Genomic DNA, 26,368 nt, shown 5'->3' with positions numbered 1-26,368 from the left:
TTCTCCTTCTTGCCTAGTAGTACCGCAGAGGAGGCGGCTGAGGACGACTGAGGCCTGGAGTATAGCGATGCTGCAGCGATCACCGAGGAGTGTGGCTGAGGATGGGCCGATAGCAAGAGTGTATCCCCTTCCATCTGCCTATACTTGGCATCCAGGTGTTTGTTCACCGGCTGGACTGAGTGGGGCTTGAGCCAACCTTTCTTGGCCAAGGCAACTACGTCCTTCTGCATCGGGATCCCCGTTCTAGTCACAGGACATAGCGTGCGGACTTCTGCGAAGACCGCCTCTGCTGGTTGCTCGACCTCCGATTGAGGAAGGCCCCAGTACTCTGCCAGCCCTGCCAGACGTTCGTGGAAGGCCTTGGCTGAAGATGGTGTGTCGGGGTCTTCCTCCACATCTGTGTCCCCCTGCAGGTCAGGGACCAGAGGAGGGGAGTTGGGAGCCGGGGGCTGCGGTGTGGAGACTGGAGCCAGAGGCTGAGGCAGAGGCTGTTGCGGAACCACCTGGACATGAGGCTGAACAGGGGCCAGGGGCGTCTGCACCAGTAACTGCGGCGCTGGAGCCATTGGCGGAAGCACATCCCTGATGGCGTCCTTGAGGATGTCCCCCATCCGAGCAGATTTCATGAGCCCGAGGAACCATTCAAAGAACCTGTCCTGGCAGGCCGGATTGGTGGTAGGCGATATTGACAGGGTAGCGAGGGGCTGCTGGAGCCGTTGCGTGCCCTGCCCATATGGACACAGCAGGAACCTGCCTTGCACGAAGGAAGGGTAAGCTGTAGGCCACATACCTGGTTGACACCAGTCCCACCTTGACAGACAATCCTCCACCTGCTGCCTTCCCTGGAGCGGCATCGGCCGGATGTCTGGATTTTCTGGCACGACTGCCAGTTTGTGAGAGATACCTTCCACATGACTGCGTCGTGTTGCTCGGCTCACTGGGCCCTGCCCTGTCCAGGACTCTTGAGTGTGGATCATGGGCCTGATAGGCATTTTGCCCTCGATGTATCTGCCGGTAGAACTGCGTATAGGAGCCCCCTCTGACATGTTGCCGGTAATAGGGCGCAGCCCCTCGGGTGAAGACCAGATAAAACAACCTTCCAATCCCTCAGCACTGTCACCAGGAGTATCTACTGAACCCTCGGCCTGGCGGCCGGTAGCTGATTCAGCCTCAGTACTTGTGCTGGTACAAGGACCTGAGCGGTCCCTCCCGCGCGGGCAAGTCCTTGGGAAGGAGTCTCCCTTGCGGGGTGCACTGGAAAAGAGCGGCCCTACCTTGGGCCTGGATCGATGATAGACAAAGTCCTTTAGGTCCTTTGGAGGCGATCTCTGGAAGAGCTCACTCCACCTGGCTAGTGTGTTCTTCAGAGGCCTCGAGGAAAGCGTGTTGCATACGGTACAGCCGTGGTCTGGGCCAAGGCACTGTAGGCAGAGGGTGTGGGGGTCTTTAGTCAGGAAGAGCCAGTCGCAGGATGGACACCTGCTGAACCCTGTAGAAGTCGTCATACGCCAGGGAGGAGCGTGACGCCTAAAGACCGAGTACCTGAATGATAAAAGACAAAAAAGCCAGAAGAGAAGAAGTATCCACACGTGAAATTACATGGCCGAAATCCAAACCCAGGAGTGCTGGTGAATTCGACCTGTTCCCGTCGACACAGAAAAGGGGACTGAGGTGTGGCGCTGGAGGGCAGTGCATGCTCCCAGGTCCACACCCTCGCGCGCCTCTAAATTTAAAGGGGAAGAAGGTTTTTTCTGGTGAAAAGGGTTCTGTCTCCCATCCCTTGGAAGGGACGCCGATGCAGTATGGAGGAAAGGGGATGGAACGTAAGAGTATGATGAGGGTCACATGGCGTTTTATAACGGTTTAATACAAGTATAAACATATTGAATTGTCATTGGGGTTCATATGGCACAGGTGAGTACAAAACAAATGACAACATGGCAATACGGTACTTTCTTTGGAGTTTGGAGTGTAAATCGCTGCCAGAATTTATTAACGTCCTTGGTGCAAAGTCTTTCCAGTTTTACAAACGTGTGTCTCAATATCTCTGGTACATTGCATCTGAGTTTGAACGCATGTTCCGTGGATCCTCTGGGTGTGAATAGGGATTTGATGTCATCAAGTATAAACCTATTGATTGTCATGGGGGTTTGTATGGCACAGGTGAGTACAAAACAAAAGGCACAATGGCAGTACATTTAAGATCAAGGATCGGAAGCACCAAGTAAAGAGAAGGAAAGAAAAGACTGATTACAGACTCTCGGTGTGGAATGTGAATAGGGACAAGGAAGGGTGTATGGTATGTCCTTACCGTAGGTAGTGGAGACAAACTGGCCCCCTGTGAAACTCCACAATTAATAGACGCCAAGGCCGAAAAGACATTGCCCCAGTGAATTTTAAATCTTCGATTGGCAAGAAAGGATAGTACCCATCTGGTTGCCTTTGAAGAGAATCCGCCCACATGCTCCAAAGACCAGAGAAGTTGTTCATGGTCCAACAAGTCAAAGGCCGTGAACAGGTCCAGTAGCACCAGCATGCCTGACATGCCCTTGTCAGTGATAATGAGCATATGGGTCAGGAGATCGACCATAGCTGTTTCAGTGCTATTGGCCGGCATAACGCCAGATTGTTGCCTATGCAAGATGTTAGTTGCGTCCATGTATGCTTGCAACTGCAGTATAGCTGCTTTATCTAGGATCTTCAATAGAAAGTTGCAATTGGTCGCAAGTTTCTTGAGTCCCTGTGGTCCAAGCATGGCTTTTTGGCTAACTGAGTGACTGTATGTAACGCTTACCTCTGGTGCCCTGCAGGAGTGTCTGGTCCGGACTGTCGACGTGTAGTACTCGGGCTTGGTGCTGTGCTGCTTGACCAAACCACTCTTCGCCCTACTGAGATGCTGAAGGAGCAACTGCCCAGCAACCAGTATGGTCAGGGGTGATTTGATTGGATTCTTGGGTTGGTAACGGAGCCCTCTGGGTGAAGGGTGGACCTAAGGACAAATTAATGGGATAAGCCACTGTGTAACCACTGTTCCCACCTCCTCCCGTATTGCCTCCCCTAGGATGGGCTGGCTGGCACTGCAAACTCCTGCTCACCTTAATAACGTTCTGTACTGAAGGCTTTAGGCGGTCAGGCTCTGCTTCTCCAGTTTCTTCACTGGGTTAGTGGCCCAGGCCAGCTGTGGCAACACTTGATGCCTGAAGGTAAGTAGTAATGCCTTTGTTATCTGCTTTTTCCTTCTGCGTGTCTTTAATGACTTTTCTGAACTTTGCTAGCTTGCTTTGCAGGATTTCCTGCTTCTTCAGCTTTCAGGCTGTCAAGCGCGTTATTTGGATGTGGCGCATATTATTAGAGTCTATACTGTTAGTTTCCACACAAACGTTCTAATGAAATGTCTCCTTGTAATGAAAGTCTCTTCTTTCTTGCAGGGTTCGCAGCACTGCAATATGCCAGGTCGCGGTGAATCACGGAATCTCCCGAATGTAATAAGCACAGAAAGGAAGTCAAAGACGTCGAGTGGAAGCCGAGAGGTAAGTAGTCTAATGGAGGTTTGAAGCAGAGCTCAAGCAATGAATAATGAAGAGTCGGAGCAGAGCTCAAGCGTTGAATGCTGACCTGCTCTATTCTTTCTTTCAGGACCTGCGGTATGGCGCTGGAAACAGAGTCGTGAAAACACTCTGGAAGGAGCAGGTGCAGCAGCGGTGAACACACAGAAGACTGCGGGGTCCTCATCAGCTGGGCCAGATACACGTGGGCTGTGAATCAGGTAGGAAAGAGTTACGCTGCGCCCAACTTGCAGCCGGAGGAAACGCTAAGCACTGGGTGTGGCCCAGGGCGTGGCTTATATAGCCCTGGGCTGCACCGAGCACCACTAGAGCTCCAGGAATCTTTACAAAACTGATTTCCAGGGCCCATCTTACTTTCCACTTGGCATCCGACTCTGGGAGCCATTTTGGTGGAGGCAGAAAACAGTTATGGTTGTCAGAATGAGTATACTGCAGCCTGCGCCAGACAGCAACCCTCATAGTCCAGACCTGACCTACAGTATGTGCCTGCACCTTGCTAGATGTCATGACGCTAACTATTTTAATAGATTCTGGTGTGTGGCAATCGGGAAAGGATGCATTTACCAGATGTGTAAGGAAGGGTATGAAAATATCTCTGTGTTCCAAGACAATCCTAGGGGGTGGGATTTTATCTGCACAGGACGTGGGTCTCATGGTGGATAAACGGGACATCATGTCCAGTGTTGTAATAGTTGAGAATTCAAATCTTTCTGCCTCCCCCTACTCTTGTTAGTTAATCCGGAGAATTTCTCGGGGGTGTGACGGGACACGTGTGATCCTGATTGTTTCTCTTGCCTTTGAGATCTTAGCATTGAAGTCCTCCTGTAATTTTAGGCAGTCACCCTGAGAAGGTTGAGCCGAGGGCGATAATGCCTTGGGGTTTTCTAAAGATCTCAGAATTTCAAAGAGCTTGCTCATAGAGTTTGATGCTCTCGCTATTTGCTTGTTGTAGACATTTTTCTTGGATTCTGTGATATGTTTATTCAATATGTTTATACCTGGATTAAACTGTTATAAAACACCTTGTGATCCTTGTCATACAACCTGTTGCACTATGCTAAACACAATGTCCTATGCAAATACTGCCATAACAAACCCACATGTTGCTGACATTGCTACTAATTATGGACACTGTAACATTATTGTACATCACATTGTTAAATGTCACCTAACCTCTCAGGATTGAACCACACTCTACAGAATGTCACTAACCTGGTTACACTATCTGGGTGGGGACCTAAACCGTTTTGCACCACGCTGCTTCTTCTGTATGTCTCACACTGCATCTACTATATGTCTGCCAGAGCCTTGAAAATGACTGTTGTTGGGTCGAAACACGTGTCGGCTAAACTGTGCAAAAATATACAATAACATTGAGCGTTTGAACATATTACAGTACTCCACAACGTTTTAACTCAAAGGAAACTGGCAACCAACCCAGCGCCATTGTGAAAGGTTCTATACCCACACTATATTTCTGGTTAGCAAGATAATCTGCTCTGGTTTTCCACTTAGACAAGATGATGGTCAAAAAGCTCTATTAAGTCCAGAAGTCAAAAAAATCAATTTTATTCCAAATATCAAGTTAGCCCTTTTAAATCAAACCAAAAAACATACCTTCCAACAAGTCATTAATAAGTCTGGTGGCTATTGGATTGAATCCGCAGAAGTCAATATTTGAAATAAGAATAGTAAACCCACAAACTCACACCAGGAGGAAAGGTTGGCCTTGTGTGTCAGAAAATGCCTGGCTTCAGATATGCAAATCGGACCACCAAGAGCACATCTTCGGCATATTCTAAAAACAGTGCCAACACAACCGATTGTGCCAGAGGCAAACAGCATGGGAGTTAATGATCTCAACACCCAGCCTCTTAACACGACACACACTACATCTCCCTCCCTGCATGGTGGTTGGATCAGACCGTCATCAAGTGCTCATGAGAGGAGGGAGAGTGGAGCTAAGGAGGTGTAATACTTTTAAAATGGAATATTTTTGACTAAAACATGGAGTCTGTTTGGAATGCATTCTGGGTGCGCTCAGCAATTGACATTTTCCTCAACCCACAGTGAAAGCTGCATTTTAATGTGAGCCCTAAATACTGTTTGCATTCTTTGAATCATTAGAAAAACATGTTTTCTCGTCTTTGCGAGTTTGCAGTGCTTCAAGGGCTGTTTTGCCTGTTAGCATTGCAGGGGCCGAAAACCAGGTTATGTTGTCTTTTGCGCTCCCATGAGAAAAGGGAAGTGTTTACCTCCTGGAGATTTCCATGTGACATTTGGCCGAATGCCCGTGGAGGCTTGCAACAGGTGCACTTTCTGGAAAAATACTAACTTGCATTTGTGGGAGGTTTAAATTGGGGAGCATCAGATTAGGATTTCAGAAGAAGCTTTGAGGAAAAGATGGACGTGTCGCTTTCTGTTTCCCGTTAAGCACAAATCTCTCAGTTTCGCCTGGTTTGGAGTTTCCCAGTGCAGATTTGGCAGGGATGGAGAGTTTCAGGACTGGCGCTTTAATGGTGAAGCATTACTACCCTTTTTGTGCTGTGTTTTGTTAATTTATGTACTCACAGTCATAAAGAGCCATGATCTGGCTGAGTGAGTGTGTGGATCATTGCCTTTCAAGTGGACAATGTTTTTCACTTAGTGTGATGGGGAGAAAGATAATGTCTCTGCACTTTTTTTTGGAAAGGCAAAACAGGAGGATGGTTGCGTTCAGGAAGACAAAAGCTGAAGTGTTCTGCCTGGGAATGGGTTTTACTTTTTCTCTGCTCTATTGCTGCCTATGCCCTATGCTTGGAGGGAAGAGGGCCTACAAGACTATTAACCAAACTAACAAGACTCAGATCAGCTCATAGATCCCTTTCTCCTCTACTCCTATGGCATGCACCATGCAGCCTTAGTCAAGACAGCCATGCCTCGAACAAGGATCACCTGGCCACCTCCCACCCTTCTTGGTCTCAACTCACTACTATGAATAGGACCACTGGTGGTTCAGAGCTAGCCTTTTATTTTTTCAACAGGTCTGATTAGGATTGCCTCATCTAGTGGATTTGCCATTTCCCACTATCGCCAGACCATTGGTGGCATTCCACACGGCCCTCGTTCCCTTGCGAATAACTTGTAACTTCCTTCTTTAGGATATATACAACAATTGGACTACAATGTGACCAAAGGCACATTCTCCCAGGGGCTTAATGCTGCCTGAGACTTTGCTGCCTCGCGGATCAATGTGATTACTGCGATCCCCAGATGTCCGACGGGTGAAAATGCAGACTTTCTTTTCAACCCACTTTACAGCACATAAATATATGCAGGGGAGACCCCCTGCAGTCCCCCCATACTTTTGTTATATCCCGTACCCCCTACACATATATATGTGGTGTAAGGGGGGGGTCGGGAAAAAAAAGTCTGACTTTTCATCAGTCGGAATTCTGGAGGCAACATTTTGGTATATTTCCCTGCCTCGCAACCATTATTACATGCTTACAGTTATGTTGGGTTAGAAGGCTTTTATACTGTATGAAATAAGCACTGCAGTGATTTCACAGCCCAGAGCCGCTGCGTATTGTGCCCTCACCAGAGGTATCCGAGCCTGGTCAGTGGAGGAAAATGAAAAAGAGGGGAGGGGTAAAATGGGTGAGATCAACATAGTTTTGGGGAGAGGTGCAGGGATGAGGGCAAGGGTATGGTTTATGAGCTTTTGGATGCATGTTGATCCAATAAGTCACTTTATGAGACAGTGCAGAATTAGGAGCGCCATTTATAAATTTGTCTGTACTAATGAGGGAGGTTTTTCATAGAGGCAGTTCCAAAGAGACAAAGTAAGAAGTAGGTTTGTGCTGTTCGTGAATGGCTCGCAATGTTCTTTTACAGAGTCCAATATTTTTGGGCTTACTATTTCAGGTCCGAAACAAACGAAGGAATATCAACTCCGGTAGTGCCTCGCCATTCGAACTGCCAAGATTTTCAGAGTCACGAGTCCTGAATTAAAGTTGTAGAGATGGTTAAAGTTTCAGTCCTCCCTGCTGCTTCATTTGCAAACTTTAATTTGAACTACATGTTTCCGTTCATCTGCCTCCAATGGATAACCCCTAAAAGGGATAAAGGTATTTGAAAGCCTTCTGAATTAAAACGAATTGCAGTCCTATTTTGCATAGGTCATATCTGCAATTAACTGCATTTGGATAGCCAGAGACACCAATTGACCAAGCACAAAGTATTCTTTCGTGCAGCAGCAACACATTGACTTCAGGGGTCATGCTCATTTGGGACTGTCCACACTTCCAAATACCATGACCTGAATGTGGGCAATGCAATCCCACCCACACCAAGCAGACAGTAGATCAGTCTCAAAACTAACAATCAACGTGAGTAGTGAGCTTTGCTAGTATAATTGCATGTTGTATAATTGCATGTTATATAATTTCGGACAATTACTAAATGCAATGTCTGTCCAGACTGCCTCACCTCTTCAATGCCACACCAATGTTATGTTATGTTATGTTACTTGCCATTTATATAGCGCCTTATATATCATTGGTATGACCTCAAAGCGCTGGTAGTTTGAACGCCCTCGGGAACCGTAGTTCAGATCAGTAGAGAGAGATAGTGTTGTATGGTGCGTGAGTGCACCCGATATGTGTGCAGCTGGTGTAGTTGTCGGATGATAGCTGCTTCCTAGCAATAGGTGTGGTGCTGAAGATATCAGTTGGATGTGTGCAGTCTGGTGGGTGGACACCCAGACTTGGTTCTGGCTGTGTTAGGCCTGAAGAACGCCTATGTGAGCAGCTGGCCGGAATGTGCTCAGCTAGATGCGTTTTATTAGGGTGATGAGGCGTTCATGGGGTCGTATTCGTATGTGGACAGCTAGGCCAAATTATCAGGGGTATAGCTGTGTTCAGGTTGAATGATGGTGTATAGTAGAGAGTAAGCGTAGTGGCATGATATGGTGGTTATCTGTAAAGCACCTGAGACCAGGCACATGAACAGGACGGTGGGGACATACATATCGACATATGGATATTTAGGGACAGGGTCAGTACAGGTATATATGGGGATACAGATATATGAGGGATACAGATATATAGCATGTATATGGGATACAGATATATGGCAAAAACACGGGAGCAGGTGCACAGTGATACAACGCGCGGTGTGAGTTTCAACAGGTTCCACTCATTCTATTCTACCCCATTCATTCAGTCTACTCTGACCCTTTTTTTTGCTTCATCTACCCTTCCATTCCATCTATGTTATCTATGTCATCTATTCCACCTATTCTCTTCACTCTATTCATTCTACCTATTCCAGTGCAGGATATGCTATCATTCACAATTCTAACTAAGTCAGAGGTATGCTTTCAATCATAATTCTATTTAGACAAGGCACATGCTATCATTCACAATTCCATCTAAATGTGGAACATGTTAACATTTACAATTACAGTCAAGTGCTTTACAAATTTGGCATTACATAATCGAACACCCTTCTCACAGTACTTGGGATACCGTAGGCGAGCGGAGGTCTTAACTGTCCTAATGACCCATCAGAAAGCTTTAATTGTAAGATTATCTCAGATGTGTTGCTTCCCAATCTTTTATCCAGGTTTCTCATTTATTGAATGTTCATGTCAACTCACCTAATTTAACTAGGACTCTAACTGCTCATTGTTTAGCATCATGCAGCTACCTGTAAGACCTTTTATTCGTTGGGTAAAACAATCTGGATTGGATAAAAGGAAACAGTCAATTGGAATAATCTGACAGGTTGAGGTCCAGTCTGTCACCCGAGGCGGAACACAAAATAGGGCACGAAAATAGATGGCCCAGGTGCAGCTGAATATGGTAATATACAAATATAACCTTTGGAAGCACTACCCCTTCATTAAGAAGAGTTGAAGAGACTTTCACAGGACACTGCAAGTTTAAATTGAACATTAACACATTACCAAAGTACCTTTGGTAAAATCGAATTAGTAGCCATCAATAACGATCATAAAAATAAAGCTACATTTTTCAAACCTTTGCCTTGATCTTTTTCATATGATTTTCGACTATGTCTTGACGGAATAGCAGAAATCAAGTCATTTTCAGCATTGATGGCCCTTTGTATTTCTTCCATTTCTGCGGTCTTGTAAATTGCCATCTCCTCTTGCTTTAACCGTGGTTGATCTTCCTCATCCCGAAATTCTTCCTCTTCATCTTCAAAATCGTCATCATAGGCCTTCAGGAAAGAACCCTATAATCAGTCACTTGAAAATGTGCTTTTTTTTAAATTTTGAAATAATTCAGAGATTTGGAAAAGGAACAGGCCTCATTTTACAGATAATATGGAGGATGATGATGAGGTTATAATTACCTTAAATCTATTGAAAAAAAACGGTCAAGAATCACCTGCACATGCAAAACAAATTTGAATCCTTAAACCCTAGTTATTGTACTTAACCCCCGGTGATGGGTATTAAGTAATTAACAGCAATGTCCACATACTTAAAAAGCATCTGGGTTTTAAAGCATTGGAAAGTCCCCATGAAACTACATGGCTAGAATTCTTGATCACTTAAATGTAACTGCGAAGGGTGTATACCCTTTTGACTAGCCCTGTTTTTCAAGTAGACTGATAGACTGAACATTTTAAATTCATTCCACCAGAGTGCTTCAAGTGTCTACTTAGGCATCACATTTTTTAAATGCAGTCTTTTCACACCAAATGTGCCTTGCTGATCAGATTGTCAACTGGATATTTATAAGTAGGTGTAAGGCAGAAAAGCAGTCATGGGTCTAGTGAAAACAGGTAAAAAAAAAACATCTGAAGAATTAAAGAAACAAATACATTTTTTGTGATTACTTCAGTGCTACTGTCAGAGCACAGCATGTACAACATAGTGCTCCAGCAGGGTGTCTACAGTCCGCATCTTTTCCCCCTGTCACATATGCTGAAGAGCTTTCTGTTACAGGGGTAGGTGGGAGGCTTAATGAGAAATCTGTGAAACATGTTATCCATCAGAAAAAACAATGCTTAAGGTAAGTGACTTGTTCCTCTAATGTATACAAAGCCTCAGCAGAATCCTTATCTTTGAAAGAAAACCACAGCCATAATGAAAGGAGAGAAAGGTGCAAGAAATAAAATGTGCAGATGAAATTGTTTTTTAAGCGAGTGCAGGGAGGCCCACTTTGCTGCCTGACAAATGTCATACAAGGCACCCCAATCCTTCACTGCAAGACATCCTTGTACACAAGCTCATAGCTGATTTTGGTACACATGATAATCTATCTTGAAACATGACAAACTAGCTCAGAGAACCTCAAAGCAAAAGTAGTTGCCACTGAAAGTGGCACTTTAAGATTGAGCAACATCAAGGAACAGGAATACATGGACTCAAAACTAGCTGCTATCAACAATTTCAGGACCAATTGAATATCCAAACAGGTATCACACAGGGCTATGGTGGAAAGGCAGGGGGTGTGGCCAGCAACGATGTGAGGAAGACGTGTCACTCTCCTGCTCTCTGATGGGATCCTGTTAATAGATATCTTCTGTGCGCCCAGAAGTTGGAAGAAATATACTTAAGTCAGAGGTGAGTTGTTACCCTGGAGAAGATTTCCAGGTGAAGGAGAAACAAATCCAGAGCCCCACACCCAGGAAAACTGGCTAAGAAGCAGCTTTGCCTGCTGATTCCAAAATGGCGGGCACGACCGGTGGAGCAGGGAAAATGCTGTGCTGCTTGGTGTGCGGGGGACTGCAAAGCTGCCTGAGGGATCGGCTCAGCCTCCAAGGTATGTGGACTTGGGCAGATAGGACTGATCCGACAACAAATCCTGCGCGTCGGAGGAAGATAATAGGAGAATGGTCCTGGAGGGGTGCAGAGTGCATGGGAGGCTGTAGAGCGGATAATCAAGGTCCCGGTACACGAAGCGTTTACAGACAAGATCAGGGATTGGATGGAAAGGAGAGCTCGAGGTACTGAAATAAATGCGTGCTGTTTAGAGAGAGGCCAATCCGGAGACTATCCTACTCTTGGACAATACAGGCGGGTGGTATGGAGCCTGTGGAGGGTGAAGTGAGCCTGCTGGGGTCATAAGAAGAGCTTTGTGAGTGAGAGCGAGGGATAAAAATCATCAAACTGGCAGATTGGGCTGCAAAGTGGTGGGGGAGATAGGTAAAAGTAGACGGTGATACACGGTGGAGAGGCGGTGGCTGGGTGAATAAGTGAGGACAAATCTGGCAGGGCTTACTACTCCGATTACTTACATATAGAGGGAAAGATTACCCTTTGCAAAGCAAGGTACTCTCCTGAGTGGATGTGCCCTTCCCCACATGGCAGGAGGCGAGGGGATGGAAAAACGTAAATGTCCCTTTTCTCATAATAATCAGTGGAGGACAGAGTTGCCAGGCGAAGGATTCAAAATACATTGAGCTAACATAGTCCACAGCTTGGTGGACGTAGCATGCAAATAGAGCACCGGTGAGGCTTAGTAAGCAGTGGAATACACAGACTGGTCCGGACAGTAGGGAACAAACTACATGAGAGAATGGCTCTCGGTGTGACCTAGACTCCCAAGAATATGTCCCGATGTCATAATGGGCAAGGAAAAAGGGCGCTGCACAGCCAAGACAGACAAAAATGGAAGTGTTCACTAAAAAAGGAGAAACCAAACAATTGCTTAGTGCAGAAAGGGAAGAGCAACCCATACAGGATGAGCAAGCATCTCCGTCTCACTGCACAAACGATAAAATATGGGAGGCAAGCAATAGCAGCATTGAGGACCTCCATGGAAACCTGCACGGGCGAGATAAAGAGTGACGTGGGCCTTCTCCGACAAGATCTGCGTAATCTAGCAGAGTCTCATCCACCTCCAAGGATCTGCAGGAGAAAGTCCAGGAGCTACAGGTGAAGGTGAGATTGCTAGAAGACCGGGCGGAAGATGCAGAGGGGAGAGCAAGAAGGGACAATATTCGAAATTTGGGACTGCCTAAGGGAGAAGGTAGGGACCCCACTACGTATATTGAAAATCTGCTTCTTCAGGAGATTGGTCCAGGAGCCCTGTCTCAGGGGTCCACAGTGGAAAGGGCTCACCAGGCACTGACGAGGAGTGCCCCCAGAGCCCGGTGCCACGTCCTATCATATCAAAGTCCTAGCAAAGATTTAAAACTTCAGAGATAAGTAAAATATCCTGTCCTTCTCCAGGAATGGCAGAGAAATCCGTCACAGATCAATCACATTGGCAATTTACCCGGTCTATACCATACAAGTTCAACAAAAGAGATGTCAAATTGTCCCTATGAAAGACAGACTTTGGAAGCAGGGCATAACATATATTCTTCTATATCCAGCAAAATTGAAAGTGCTACATAAAGTAAAGACTTTGTTCTTAGATACCCACGAAGATGTAGACATATGGATGGACACTAACAAGATAGCACCGGATGTGGAAGATAATCAGCGGGATGCAAGGTGAAGAATTATGACAATGTATGTAAGAGACACTGGGTGCACGGACTCAATATATGACACAATGGTTTGAGAGGAACTGGGGAAGAGGTTCAGTTGTAGGAATAGTTTTGACAAGAGTGACCTGCAAACTATACCACCTTAGTTAGGCAGGTTGTTACCTCCACATTCTTCTCCTTTTAGGAGTACTTACATTACCTAGTGGTACCAAGCCACCAGACCCGAAAAGTTGTAGGGAGTTTAAATGGTGGTGATGCCTCGACAGGATGTTTTTCTGATGGGCAGTTAATTTACAGTTATGTCTACGTTCGACAACGTTGGGTTCAGTTGAGACATATAGTTCAAAGATGGGATACATTACAGTTGATGGACAGGGGATTAATAGAGTGTTGCATAGGTGGAGGACGAATTGGGTAGAAGGAATGGCTGACGTGTTAAAAATCTCCTTCTGGAATGTGAGAGGCTTAAATAGTTATATAAAAAGAATAAGCGCGGCAACATATCTACGCCGTAGGGGAGTTACAATCTCAATACTACACGAGACGCACTTCACAGCAGGTAAACAAAGCAGGTTGCTCCTAGGTGGGGGGATATGGATCAACATAAAAGTAGGAATTTTCACAGATAATAAAGGAAGAATGGTGCTAGTACATGGATTCCTGGAGAAAAAAGAAGTTTGCATAATAAATACATATGCACCCAATCATAACACAGCAGCCTGCTTTCGCTCCTTATACAAGAGACTGGCTTCCTTTAAGGGAATGAAATGGATCTGGGGAGGGGATTTTAATTGTACAACTGATCCGAGATTGGACAGATCAGACGATAAACACACGTTGACACCCCACCCCCCACCCCCACGGTACAAATCCTATTAGCACTCATGAGAGATCTAGAACCGCAAGTGGTCTGGAGGTGGTTGAACAGATCTACGTCAGAATTCTCATTTTATTCCGGGGTACATAAAATATACATGCAAATAGATTATTTCCTCACAGGCATAGATCAGATAGGGGAGTTTTTGTGGGAGCTTCATATGAGGGGAGAACGTTATCAGACCACTCACCTCTAATAGTGACCTGGGTTCTTACCAACCTAACGGCATCAATACCTACATGGAAACTCCGACACAAGACTATGTGATGGCCCATTCAAGGGGGATATTAGGCAGCAGATAAAGGACTATTTTGACATTAATGAGGGCAGTGTGGCACAAGGGCAGGTACTATGGGATGCCTTGAAGGTGGTGGTGGTGCAAGGAGTAGCAGTAGCCAAGTCGGGTGGGATACAGAAGGAGATGGAAAAAAAGTTGGCAGTAACCTAAGCAGAAATAAAACAGTTGGAAGGAGCGGGAAGAGGAAATACGGAGTCCGAAGAGAAGATCATCGTACTACGACAAGTATGTCTGGCAAATTGGGAAAGATTACGGAAGTATAGTTTTGCAAAATACACAGAAAGGTTACACAGGCATGGGGATAAACCAAGGAAATTACTAGCGTGGCTGTGCCAAGATAGAGAGGATTGTGAGGGCATTCTGGAAATAGAGGATGACTGTGGGGTAGTTTGGAGATCACAGAAGGAAACTAACAAGACTTTTCGAACATTCTATAAACGACTATATGATGACTCAAGATACACAAAATTAAGGGAAATAGAGGAGACATTGTCAGAGACAGCGTTACCCACACTAAATGAAGAACAAAGCAGCACTAGAGGCTCCTCTCTCACTTGAAGAGGTGTGAAATATTATAACAATGCTTCTTATGGGCAAAAGCCCTGGAGGGAGGTGGCTTACCTGTCAAATTTGATAAAGAATTAATTGATGAAGTGGCACCGAAATTACTACAAACATTGGAGGAGGTATATGAGACAGGCATATTGCCCCAGAGCATGGAGGAATCTATAATTATTCAGATGCTGAAACAGGGAAAGGACTGCGATTCTTATCAACCAATATCACTAATGAATCAAGATACAAAAATTCTCACAGCAGTCCTGGCAGAGAGACTGAAAAAGGTAATAGCAATCTTGATTCATCCTGACCAGACGGGGTATGTCCCGGGCAGAGTGACATCTGGGAATCTAAGATGCTTGCACGCAATCATTGATAAAACAAGGGACTGGCCAGAAGGATGTGCAGTGGCAGTGTTAGATGCAGTTAAGGCCTTTGATCCTGTTCGGTGGGAATGGCTGATGGCCTCCCTAGAAGCTTTGGAATAGGTGAAGGGTTTATGAAATGGGTCAGCATATTATATTCTATACAGGTCGCAAGGGTGAAGATGGGTAGGCATATTTCGGAACAGTTGCTGATACAGAGGGGCATGAAACAAGGTTGCACCCTGTCCCCTATGTTGTATATCCTGGCCTTGGAACCCCTAGCAGTGTTCTTGAGGAAGGAATCTAAGGACATGGGACATCAAATAGAGGGAGTACACCATGTACTATCATTATATGCAGATGATATGTTACTGTATATACAAACCCGGAGGACACTGTGGACGCATATATGGAAGTATTGGTAAACTTCACAGAGCTGTCGAGAATAGCAATTAGTAAAAAAAAATTCCCACTGGGGAGATGGGTCGGAGTTGTGGAAAGCAGTCTCCCATGTCTAGTGCTTCAATGGAAGGTTGATGCATTCAGAAACCTGGGTATTGTTATTTACCATGAAAAGCTAGAGACACATCTGCAAAATACACTAAGGGCAATATCGGGATTAGAAAAATCATTTAGATTTTGGGAAAAACATCACCTCTCATGGCAGGTAGGATTGCACTTTTAAAGATAGTTGCCCTTCCTAGACTGTTATTATTTTGTTAATGTTCCATACCCAATACCTTGGACCCTTTTTAAAGAATTAAATGCCATGGTGGGAGGTTCGTATGGAAAAAGGTAGGCGCACAGTAGCTATGAGCACATTGCAGGGGGACCATGGAGGTGGCGGAATGCGACTGCCGCACTTTCAATTGTATTATTTAGCAGGGCAGTTACAACACACAGCTGGGTGGCTAGCAGCAGTGGGCGGGAGCGGTGCTCCTCTACTTATTTTAATTAAGTTTTACCGTTCTATACTTTTATTTTAAAAAGAAACCATTCCTGAATGGTTTCGTTTTAAAATAAAAGTGTAGGAAGAAGTTGAAACTTGCACTTTCAGTGCACTGCACGGGACATTTCCTTAAAGAGCAGGCATATGTTTTTTGGGGGTTTTATTGTGCATGGGAGGCGGGCGCGGTGATGGGGTCTGTAGGGAGCGGTGCAGGCAAGTAGGGAACATAGTTCCACTACTTCCTTTCGTACACTTCGACCACTGTCTAGCAGATTTTGAAACCGTAGAGCACACCTTGATAGGAACAGAGATGGCACCCTACTTGCTAAAAGAGGCAATATGGCTCGGAAAGGATAGAATAGTAGACCCTTCAGCGCTCCTGAAGGTAGGTAGAGGAGTGTGGGACAGAACGAAAGGCAATAATAAAAAGGGAAGCACCCTACTCACCTCAAATACCGTTGGAAGCCATCTATGGGAACAGTGACACTGACCTGGCACAGATAAGAACCTATTGGGAAAGTGTAGGATTCGTATCAATAGGAGACTTGTTTAGCTCGAACACACTATTGAAGTTCCAAGAATTGGTGGACAGAATTGGAGTGCAGGGTGGGCAATTTTTGACATACGCCAGAATACTACATGCTATAATAAGGAGATGGCTGACCTTCCCAAAATCCGCATATGAGGACAAGGTATTGGGTTTGTTATAAGATTTATCGGATGGGGACCATGGGGTGTCCAGAATATATCAGGGCCTAACTGAGGCCATTGCTGCAGATAAAACCAAAGTAAGGAATGCATGGGAATTAGATATTAACGAGCAGTTAACGGATAGTGGATGTTCCAAGGCGTTACTATAACCCAAATAAGTTTTGAGGAATGCTAGATTCAAACTGACCCAATTGTATATCCTTCATAGAGCTTCATGACAGCAAAAATATCCCAGGTGCCGACAACAAAGAGTGGCCACGTTGTAAAGGGCGCGATGGAGATATAGCACATATGTTTTGGAGCTGCCCTGTAATACAAGTATTTTGGCAAGATATAGAACAAAGACTAAGAAAAAGGGGTATAACCAGATATGCATAGAAGCCAGAGGCCTGCCTTCTAGGCATATTTGCACGACCAGACAGCTAGACCGGAAAATACGTTGATAGATTTGGCATGGGTTCTGGCGAAGAGGAGGATTGCCATGTCCTGGAAGTCACAACAAGGCCCAAGCATAGATAGATGGTGGGAAGATTTGAGAAGATGGTCGCTAGCAAAGACAACAGTTTGGTATGAAGCAATCCAAAGAGGGGGAGGGGATGTTACATAGGACGTGATGTCTTGGAATCTTCTAGTACAGATACTGTTTAGTTCACCCGATAAGCCTCCTTGAACTCACAGTAGATGCTAAAGATACAGTGAGAGGGTTAGTCGGAAAACACCTCAATGTGGAAGAGAATATATGTGATGTATATTAAGCAGACAGTCGATTTGAAAACCCTTTAAATTCCCATAGATTACTGGCTGTGGTAAAATAAACATTAAGTACTCAGTTGGAGTAGGGTGGGAGGTTGAAAATTGGGTGGGGGGAGTAGATATATTAAGAGTTATGCTGGAAAAGATGACATACATGGATGTTTGTTATGAAATTATTCTTTTTTTTAATGGTGGAAAGGCATTAACTAGCCCTTTCTAGAAGCTTAGTTAAAATAGGAACCATGTACATATATATAAGAAGATTATATCTCCACCCATGAATTCCTTGTTAGTAGACCTAAATTAATGTTATGAGGGCTCTAGGAACAACATAGAAAGTGGACGGGTTCAAAAATATGAATTATCTCTATTAGATTGGATTGTAATAAAGAGATAGTGAACCATACTACGCAATTGGTAAATACATGGCATTGCGAAAGAGATTGGATAAACACAATAAATGGAATCGCTGGGTACAAATTATTTCCCGATAAGGCTGAAGAAGACACAAAGAAAATAGGACGTTTGCCCGGTTATCTGGAGATAATTATTTCTTAGAGCGCAAGTTAATTCAGATTGTGAGGGCTGTTGCCACGGATGTAAATCTGAGGTGGTGTGTTGCCTTCACATGATATGGTCCTGCACTGCTTTGTTTGAATTCTGGAAAGGGGTTTGGGACCGATTATTCACCATTATAGATATCGCCCTATCAGGGGGCCCTGCAAATTGTATCCAAACCTAGTTTTTCTTTTGGCAAAGCAATAGTTATCTACAAATGGAAGCAGATGGCTGTACACAAGGTCGATATGTGTTTCTGAGATCTGAGTAAATGCTCGATTCATCATTAGATTCAGACAAATCGTGTGTTTTTTCCCTTTAATTGACGTTCTAGCTTATGTGAATTGTGAACTGTGAAACCTATTATGTTTCTGGCAACGTAATTGCTTTTGTTGACAAGTACCAAAATAAAGTTGGAAAAAAAGCAGCTAGAGGAAACTTCAGTTGTGCATGGTTACCCTATGCCCTTAGATAGCCCTGCACTGCAATCACAGACCAACAATGCAGGGTGGGGGGGTCATAATGTAACTACCTATAGCAGGGTAAAGGAGAGTTGGGCACTAGATGCTGTTTCAACTTGTGCAGCGCTGGGCTGATTCGTGTGTGCTGTATAAGGGAGAGTAAAAGGTCTGCAGCAAGGTCACAGGGGCCTGTGGTGGTGTTGCCCACACCTCCTGTGTTGTCTAATTAGTAGTTGTACCCGGATACCTTGCGCTCAAAACAATACAGATTCTGTTTTTTTAGTAGAGTTTATTTTGTTGTATTTATAATTACTTGGAAAACTGTATATTATCTTGTCATAAGAATGCTACATGTACAGTTCAAGCTCACCTTTTAATCTTTTAAAAAATACACGCCACATGAAATGGCAAATTGTTTATGAATGTGTACGACTTAAAATTGGTGAAATAACCAGCAATGAGTTTTGCCAAAATTCTGCACCAATTGGCAACAAATGTATAAACTCAGCCTTGATAAAGACCTGGATGGGTTGAAACATGTGTCGGTTGACCACTTACACTACTTATTAAACAAAATAAACCCTACTAAAAAAAAACGAATCTGTATTGTTTTAAGCGCAAGGTATCCAGGTCCTAAATACTTATAGCAGGAGACTGCAACCTTTGGCTCAGATGTTTTAAACTTCAACTCACATCAGCCCTAACAAGCATACTCAAAGATGAGGCATCATGGGAGTCCAAAATATCTGGAAAGCTGCAGGTTGCAGGCCCATGATCTATAGCAAATCTAAATCCCCAATAAATACCTGACGAATAACAAGCCATATCAAAGTGCCGTTATGTCGTAACAGTTGATAACGCATTCAATACATCACAGCCATAACATGAAAGCAAGTGGGTAAAACACAGAAAAAGAAAAGGCGCAAATAATGGTTTCCCATAGTGGCCAAACAATGCAAAGCATTACTAATTACATGTGTAAAAAGTAAACAGCAAGAAGTAAAAACTGTCAATAATTACTTGTACAAGTATCGTTTCATCTTTAACTTTAAACGTGCATCCCAATTCTTGCACCAGTCAACATCAAACCAAGCCAGGCAGCTACAATCTTTAGGTGGAGGATTTTTCGTTGCTTTTAACTGTAAATGACTCACCAACACAAACACAAACCCATCCCACTCACCTCAATGGCTAACACAGATTCTAAGATACACACATTTGACCCCAACACCCACCATAACATTACCAAGCAAACTTTCTCTAAAAATGCATCAAACTCACTTCCATCCCACAGTTATAGGAATAGTTTACTCCCAAAGCACATAGTAACACCACACATACATTCAGCACAGCCGCCACACAAGCATCACCTGGTGCTGTATCCATGGGCAATCTGCAACTTTGGATGTGGCAATATTTTGAGGTCCCACAAAGACGATGAAAACACTGCCGAAGTAGTAATTTCCTCCATAAGCCACATCCATTTAAGAGGAGGCAAACCTCATAAGTACATTCCAGGCATATCTTGTATACTCCTCTACATGCACAACACAATTACGTTAAACACATGGAAGATGACTTTAGATAACAAACCCCACTAACCACCTTATCTCGCACTATCCCCACCACCAAGAGAGCAAGTCTAAAAAAACGAACAGAAACATGTCATACCACACACTGCATCATATACAATGATTGAGGCAAAGACACAAAAACATGTCCAACTCTTGTTGGTGATCCCAACCCTCTATGGAGATGAAAAAATGCAGGTTAAGGTATGGCAAGATATGGTATTCACTGCTTAGAGTGTCACAACAACATTGTTGTGGATGAAGCAAAGCCAGATAGGCAGAATAAAATTGAACCGGTCTTAAATAACTGCATACAGCATTAAACAATGTGAAAGAACTAATTACTAACCTCTGTTCATGTTCTTTCTGATGGATCCTCATCCCATAGATTGCTCATTTGAGATAATCATTCTGCAGTGGCAGCTGTCAGAAGACATTCACAGCAAGAGGCCCAGTGCATCTATGTATCGACTTGCCTCGATGGGCCAGCTGCAATGCTCCAGATGTGATACCATAATTCTTATGTATTGAGCGTACCACAACCCGTGGCTTCAGCTTGCCCTTTTTCCACCCGGCTTAACAGCTCAGGGAAATATGTAAAGTAAAACTGAAATGTGCGCCAGGATGGGAATGCGATGAGGAATCTGTGGGTGGAGAATGAATCTGAAAGAACATTACCGGATGCAAGGAATTTGCTCTACAAATGGATTTGAACACAGATTCTAAATCTTAGATAGAACCTCAGAGCCGCAAAGACCCTAAAAGGAGGAGGAGACCGAGGAATATGTCCACACACCTTACATTTTTGCATCAACGCCTTACCAAAGCAGGCCTCCCGACCATGTTGTCAATGTAAAGAATAATGCTTTGCAAAAGTGTGCAGTGAAGCCCAGGACAATGCTTGATAAAAGTTTAAGGTGAACACCCACTGAATAAGGCAGATCTGGCCTCAAGCTCAATTATGGAATGGACTCTATCATCCTGTGATATTCATTTCAAGCCAGATAAAAGCAATCTGATATGCACAGACAAATCCAGTGTGAAATTGTTTCAAAATGGTCACGCAGAGGTACACTCCAGCATAAGCCACAAATAACTGATCATCCTTACAAATGTCTTTTGTCCTGGCAGTGTAAAAGCTAAGAGACCTCCATGGATTCCAATGAAGGACCTTTTCTTTTTTGTTTAGAAGGAAGGGGAGGAAGATAGAAACATAGAAGTAGAATCTTTTGACTTAAGTGAAATTTGAGAGGAAAGCCATACTAGAAGAGTTTCTTCATCAGTGGTTGGTTACACAAGCGCAAACTCCATTCCCAGTATATAATTGAGAGCCAATTTATAGATTGTTAAGATATCGCCAAATTCTATTCCTGTGTATTAGCCACTAAGGCCTGGCCTAAGCCAACACGTGTTTTGAAATAATCGGTTTTTATCAAGGCTCTGGCAATAATAGAAAAGATCAAGATTTGCTTTCTAAACTTGGTATAGTAGGCATGTGTGCCCAATATTTATTGAAACTTGCAGATAAAATCTCCCAACGGTTTGTCTAGTTGTGTCCCTTCTCTGGGTCTAAGTGACTTGCTACTCTTTGCTGTATGTAGATCTGTATTTCTTTCTTAGTATATTTGATGTACCGTGTTTGGCTCTGTCATCCCATGTTGATGTGACTCTTCAATGCCAGACGACACAGCCGAACATGGCACATCAAATATATTAAGAAAGAAATATGAATCGACTAGCACACATATCACATTTACTAAGAAGAATTACAAATCTTCAGAATGACATGAATTACAAAATTGTGGAGGATGGTCGTTTGCCAAAGGAAGTGTTCTGGAGAGCGAGCCACAAGCCAAGTTGCAAAATGTTGTGGGTTTCCTTTCTCTTGTTTGTTTTCATGTTGTTGGATAGTTGTCAGGAAGACAATGGGCCTCATTACGAGGCTTGTGCTCCCGTAATGAAGGGTGCCGCTACGGGACCGGCACTGTTCATTACGGGATGCGCAATTACGAGGTTCCCTCGCGGGACCCGGAACAGACGTCTGGTAAAACCAGACGTCCTTTCCGGGTCCCACGAGGGGACCAAGGAGCCAATAACCGGCCCGTTATTAGCTCCATCCCCATTCCCATTGAGCTCTATATGGGGGTCAAATGGGAATGGGGATCGGTTCCTTCAAGGAGGAATTACCGTGTCCTCCAATGTTGGAATGACCCGGTTATTCCTCACTGAAGGAACCCGGTGCTGGAACACGGTATGGAGGCAGCCATGCCCTTATAAGGGCATGGCTGCCTCCATACTCGTAATGAGATCCAATGCCTTGGTTGGGTGGGCATTGCTGGTGGGGATCAGGGAGGGAATCACAAAGTTTTCTAAAATCTGCTTGACCGACTATGTATTCACTGTTGTGACACATTTTACTCTGTTTTATCTGCTGAGCCGTCTGCGGGGTACCTCCGCCCTTGCCGAATGGATTTTGGGTGCTACAGATGAACAACTTACTTACCCATGGTAACGTTCTTTCGACTGGATGTTCTCCCAAGTATTCCTTATCTTTGATATTTCCAATATCCAGCTTGCTGCTTCGGAATTATTTTTTCCCACACTAGAGGGCACTGCTCGTCGACGCCTGTCCAGTCGATGTCCTTCGGAGGCCTCCATCACAACGTTGACGTCATCATGGGTATAAGTAGCGCACGCAGCATCCGCTACTCAGTTCCGTTTTGAAGTGTTATGCACTGTCCAGGATGAGATGGTTACTAACCACGAGGGAGCGCAGACTAACCACAAGGGAAGTTTACTGCGGGGAAGGATGGGAGGGGCGATAAGAAATACGTGGGAGAAACATCCAGTCGAAAGAAAGTTACCATGGGTAAGCAACTTCTTCTTCGAATGGATTGTGTCCTCCCACATATTCCTTATCTTTGATAGACTCCCAAAGCAGTAATGTATTCAGGAGGAGGGAGTAAAAACTTAATTGCTTTTAAGTATGCACAGAATGCACTACTGCCTTTCCAAATTTAGTCTCTTGGCTAGTGGAAGAATCCAAACTATAAAATGTTGTAAAGGTGTGTGCAGACGACCATGTGGCTGCTGCGCAGATGTCTTTTAATGGAACTCCCCTTTGAATAGCTGATGAAGCTGCGATACCTCTGATCAAATGAGCCCTTAAGTGCTCTGGAGGGTTTTTACCGGTCAATTTGTAACATTCTACAATAGTTAGAATAATCCATCTAGAAATAGTTTGCTTGGTGATGGCTAGGCCCAGTTTATGACCTGTGTAACCGACAAGTAATTGGTCAGTTTGCCTTAATTTTGCCTGTCTGCTAATATAGAAAGTCAAGGTACGCCTTGGATCAAGTCTGTGCAGCCTTTCTTCCTCTTTCCCTGGATGAGGACAAGGGTAAAAGGAAGGCAAGGTTATTTTTTGGGTGACATGAAATTCCGAAACAACCTTGGGGAGTTAGGCTTGACTTGTAAAACCACCTTGTCCTTGTTAAAGACAGTGCGAGGAGGCTTGCAGGATAAAGCCTGTAGCTCACTCACCCTACGGGCAGATGTAATTGCCACCAAAAAGACAGTTGTTAGGGTAAGGCGGCTCAATGGGCACAAATGAAGGGGTTCAAAAGGAGTACCCATTAGAAATGTTAAGACCAAATTTAAGTCCCACAAGGGGACCTGAAAAGGAATTGGGGGGTAAACATTAATTAACCCCTTCAAATATTGAATTACCAAGGGTATTTTAAAGTAAGAGGGTTCCTCAGCAGTGCGCTTGAAGATGGACAGTGCCGCTAGGTAACTTTTTATTGTGCCAATGCAAAAGGAAGGATAACACCATTGGTGTATTACATGTGAAAGGGTCAACATTCTTATCTCTACACCAGCTGCAGAACTTGTTCCAATGGCAGCAGTATAAAGATTTGGTTGCTGGCCTTCTGGCCGAAAGCAAACCTCCATTACATTGTCTGGGAGGTCCCAATCTCTGTATCTCAGCCTCTCAGAAACCATGCGTGAAGGCTGAGAGTCCTGATATACGGATGGAGTACCTGACCCTCCTCTCACGAGAGAAGATCCTCTCTTTGTGGAAGACGAATCGGAGGACAGATGGACATGTGTAGAAGGTCTGGGTACTATGTTCTCCAGGCCCAATCTGGGGCAATTAGGATCATGGATTTCCTGAACCTCCTCAACCTCCTTATTACGCAAGGAATGACTGGGACTGGAGGAAACGCGTACAGGAGTGGAAATTCCCAGTCCACCACAAACACGTCTCCTAGAGCTCCTCTCGGGGGAAATTCCCTTGAGCAGAATAGTTTGTACTTCCTGTTGAAACTGGTGACGAACAGGTCCACTGAGGGGTTCCCCAAAGGGTGGAGATCTCTTGAAGGACTTCCTGAGATAGTTCCCACTCGTGGGAGACTGTGCTCTGCATGCTCAGAGCGTCTGCTGCTGTGTTCTTCTCTCTGGCTAGGTGAACTGCGCCTACACCTCCTATTTTGTTGAGGTTGTACATGGCCACTGTGTCGTCCGTCATTATCAGGACATTCTTTCCCCGTACAGAGGGCAGAAAGACCTTCAGTGCTAGTCTGAGTGCCCTCAGCTTTAAAAGATTGATATGTAGTTTGGACTCCGATGGAGACCAACGACCGCTGATGGTCAAATTGTTGGTATGGGCTCCCCACCCCGTGAGTGAGTGTCATACGCCCGTCTCCATGGCGCCTGTGGTCCAGGGTGCGCTTAGGCGACCATTAGATTGTTCCACCACGTTATGTCTGATCTATCTGTAACGGTCTAGTTTAGTCAACGGCCCTTGCTGGAGGTTCTTAGCCACGCCTCCTCCAGCAATCAGCGCGTTGCAACCGTTGCAGTTAGTCCCTGCAGCCTTTGGTTTGTTACGCTAGTATTCCATTTCGTTCTGCTTTGGGACCGCTATACTTCCTTCTGCCTCTTAGCGCGGCACCCTTCATCCCCGTCAAATGGGATGACAAATGAGTCGATAGTGATGATGTCTTGTGCGTCTCAGAGGCTTTTCATCGACTCAAGGGTTTTTCACGCTCTCGAGGAGTATCTTTCGCTGAGGTTGAAAACTCATGGCTTTTATGTTTGCCAGGCTTTTCTCCTGGGGTATCGCCTCTAGGTGTCCTCGAGGGGAGCAAGGCCGCGTTCTCGAACACTTTTAGCATACTTTTGTGGAATTTTTCCCACTCTGCAGAGGAACTGTTTTTGGTAGGACATATTACTCTCTCCGGTGAACTGGAGGATGAGGTGCATGGCGATCTATGGTGCCTTTTCTTACTATGTTTTGAAGCGGATGAATGGTGTGATCCGCTTCGTGAACGTGACTGGGAGTGTTTTTTGTGACGAGGAGGCTACGGTCTCGACTCATCGGAAGTGCGTTTGGAAGGGGTAATGGACTTTTGGGGCTTACCTCTCTCAAGCTTCCATCTGCGCTCTCACAAGGCCTTCGCCGTCATGGACATACACTCGTCACATTCTGAACAAGGATGCTCTGCCCCAAGGCACCACAGACAGACCCTGTGTGGATCTGTCATGGACATCTTATCCCCGCAGTCACAGCATTTTTTGAAGCTGGACCGTGGCATAGATGGAGCCGATGGAGCCGATGAAGACATGTTAGACAACATTCAAACTTGTCAATTTGAATGTAGTCTAACATTGCCTTACTTACACTTATTTAACAGATGATGTTTTGTAAAAATAAGAACACAAAAAAAAATATGAACAGTAAACCGGCAACATGTTATACAAGCAAAACATGCAAGAAAATCATTAAGGAATTTAAGGTAAGTGATTGACAAGAAGAATGGGAGACGCGATCAATAATGTAATGAAAGCAATACGCAGTGTGTATAGAGGGTCATGAAAGCGCTTATTAAGCACAATGAAAGCAAGTATTACAGAGGAAAAGGGAAAAGGTAAGCAGGAAAGGGCTAATGAGCATGAAATGGGGACTGGGCATATAATAAAAGGAATACACAGGATGCGGTTAAAAAGGTATGTATGTGAGCAACTAGCCACAATGAAAACAAGCTGGAAAAGGTAAACGGGCATTTTGAATGTAAAAGAAATGTGATGTAAGAAGCGAAGGAAGCAACAAATAACGGGAAGGACTAAATGACATACGAGCAAAATGACATCAAGCAAAACGGAAAAATGGTAAAATGGCACAGACGAAAAACTATCAAATGTACAATAAGATCAAACATATTCGATATCAAACTGGATATTTC

General features: G+C 44.5%; 1 protein-coding gene across 3 annotated transcripts in view; it reads right to left on the bottom strand.

Moving 5' to 3' along the window:
- Positions 1–26,368, bottom strand: part of DYNC2I1 (dynein 2 intermediate chain 1) — a 2,286,904-nt gene that overhangs the window by 1,605,676 nt on the left and 654,860 nt on the right. For all 3 annotated transcript variants that reach the window (XM_069647988.1, XM_069647989.1, XM_069647990.1), the window contains one exon: positions 9,590–9,791. In XM_069647988.1, coding sequence (XP_069504089.1) covers positions 9,590–9,791 — 202 coding nt within the window. The remainder of the gene's footprint in view (positions 1–9,589; positions 9,792–26,368) is intronic.

Source organism: Ambystoma mexicanum, chromosome 2q, assembly GCF_040938575.1.
Source record: "Ambystoma mexicanum isolate Mex_15411 chromosome 2q, UKY_AmexF1_1, whole genome shotgun sequence".
Taxonomy (NCBI): Eukaryota; Metazoa; Chordata; class Amphibia; order Caudata; family Ambystomatidae; genus Ambystoma; species Ambystoma mexicanum.
This window is presented reverse-complemented; position numbering and strand designations above follow the sequence as displayed.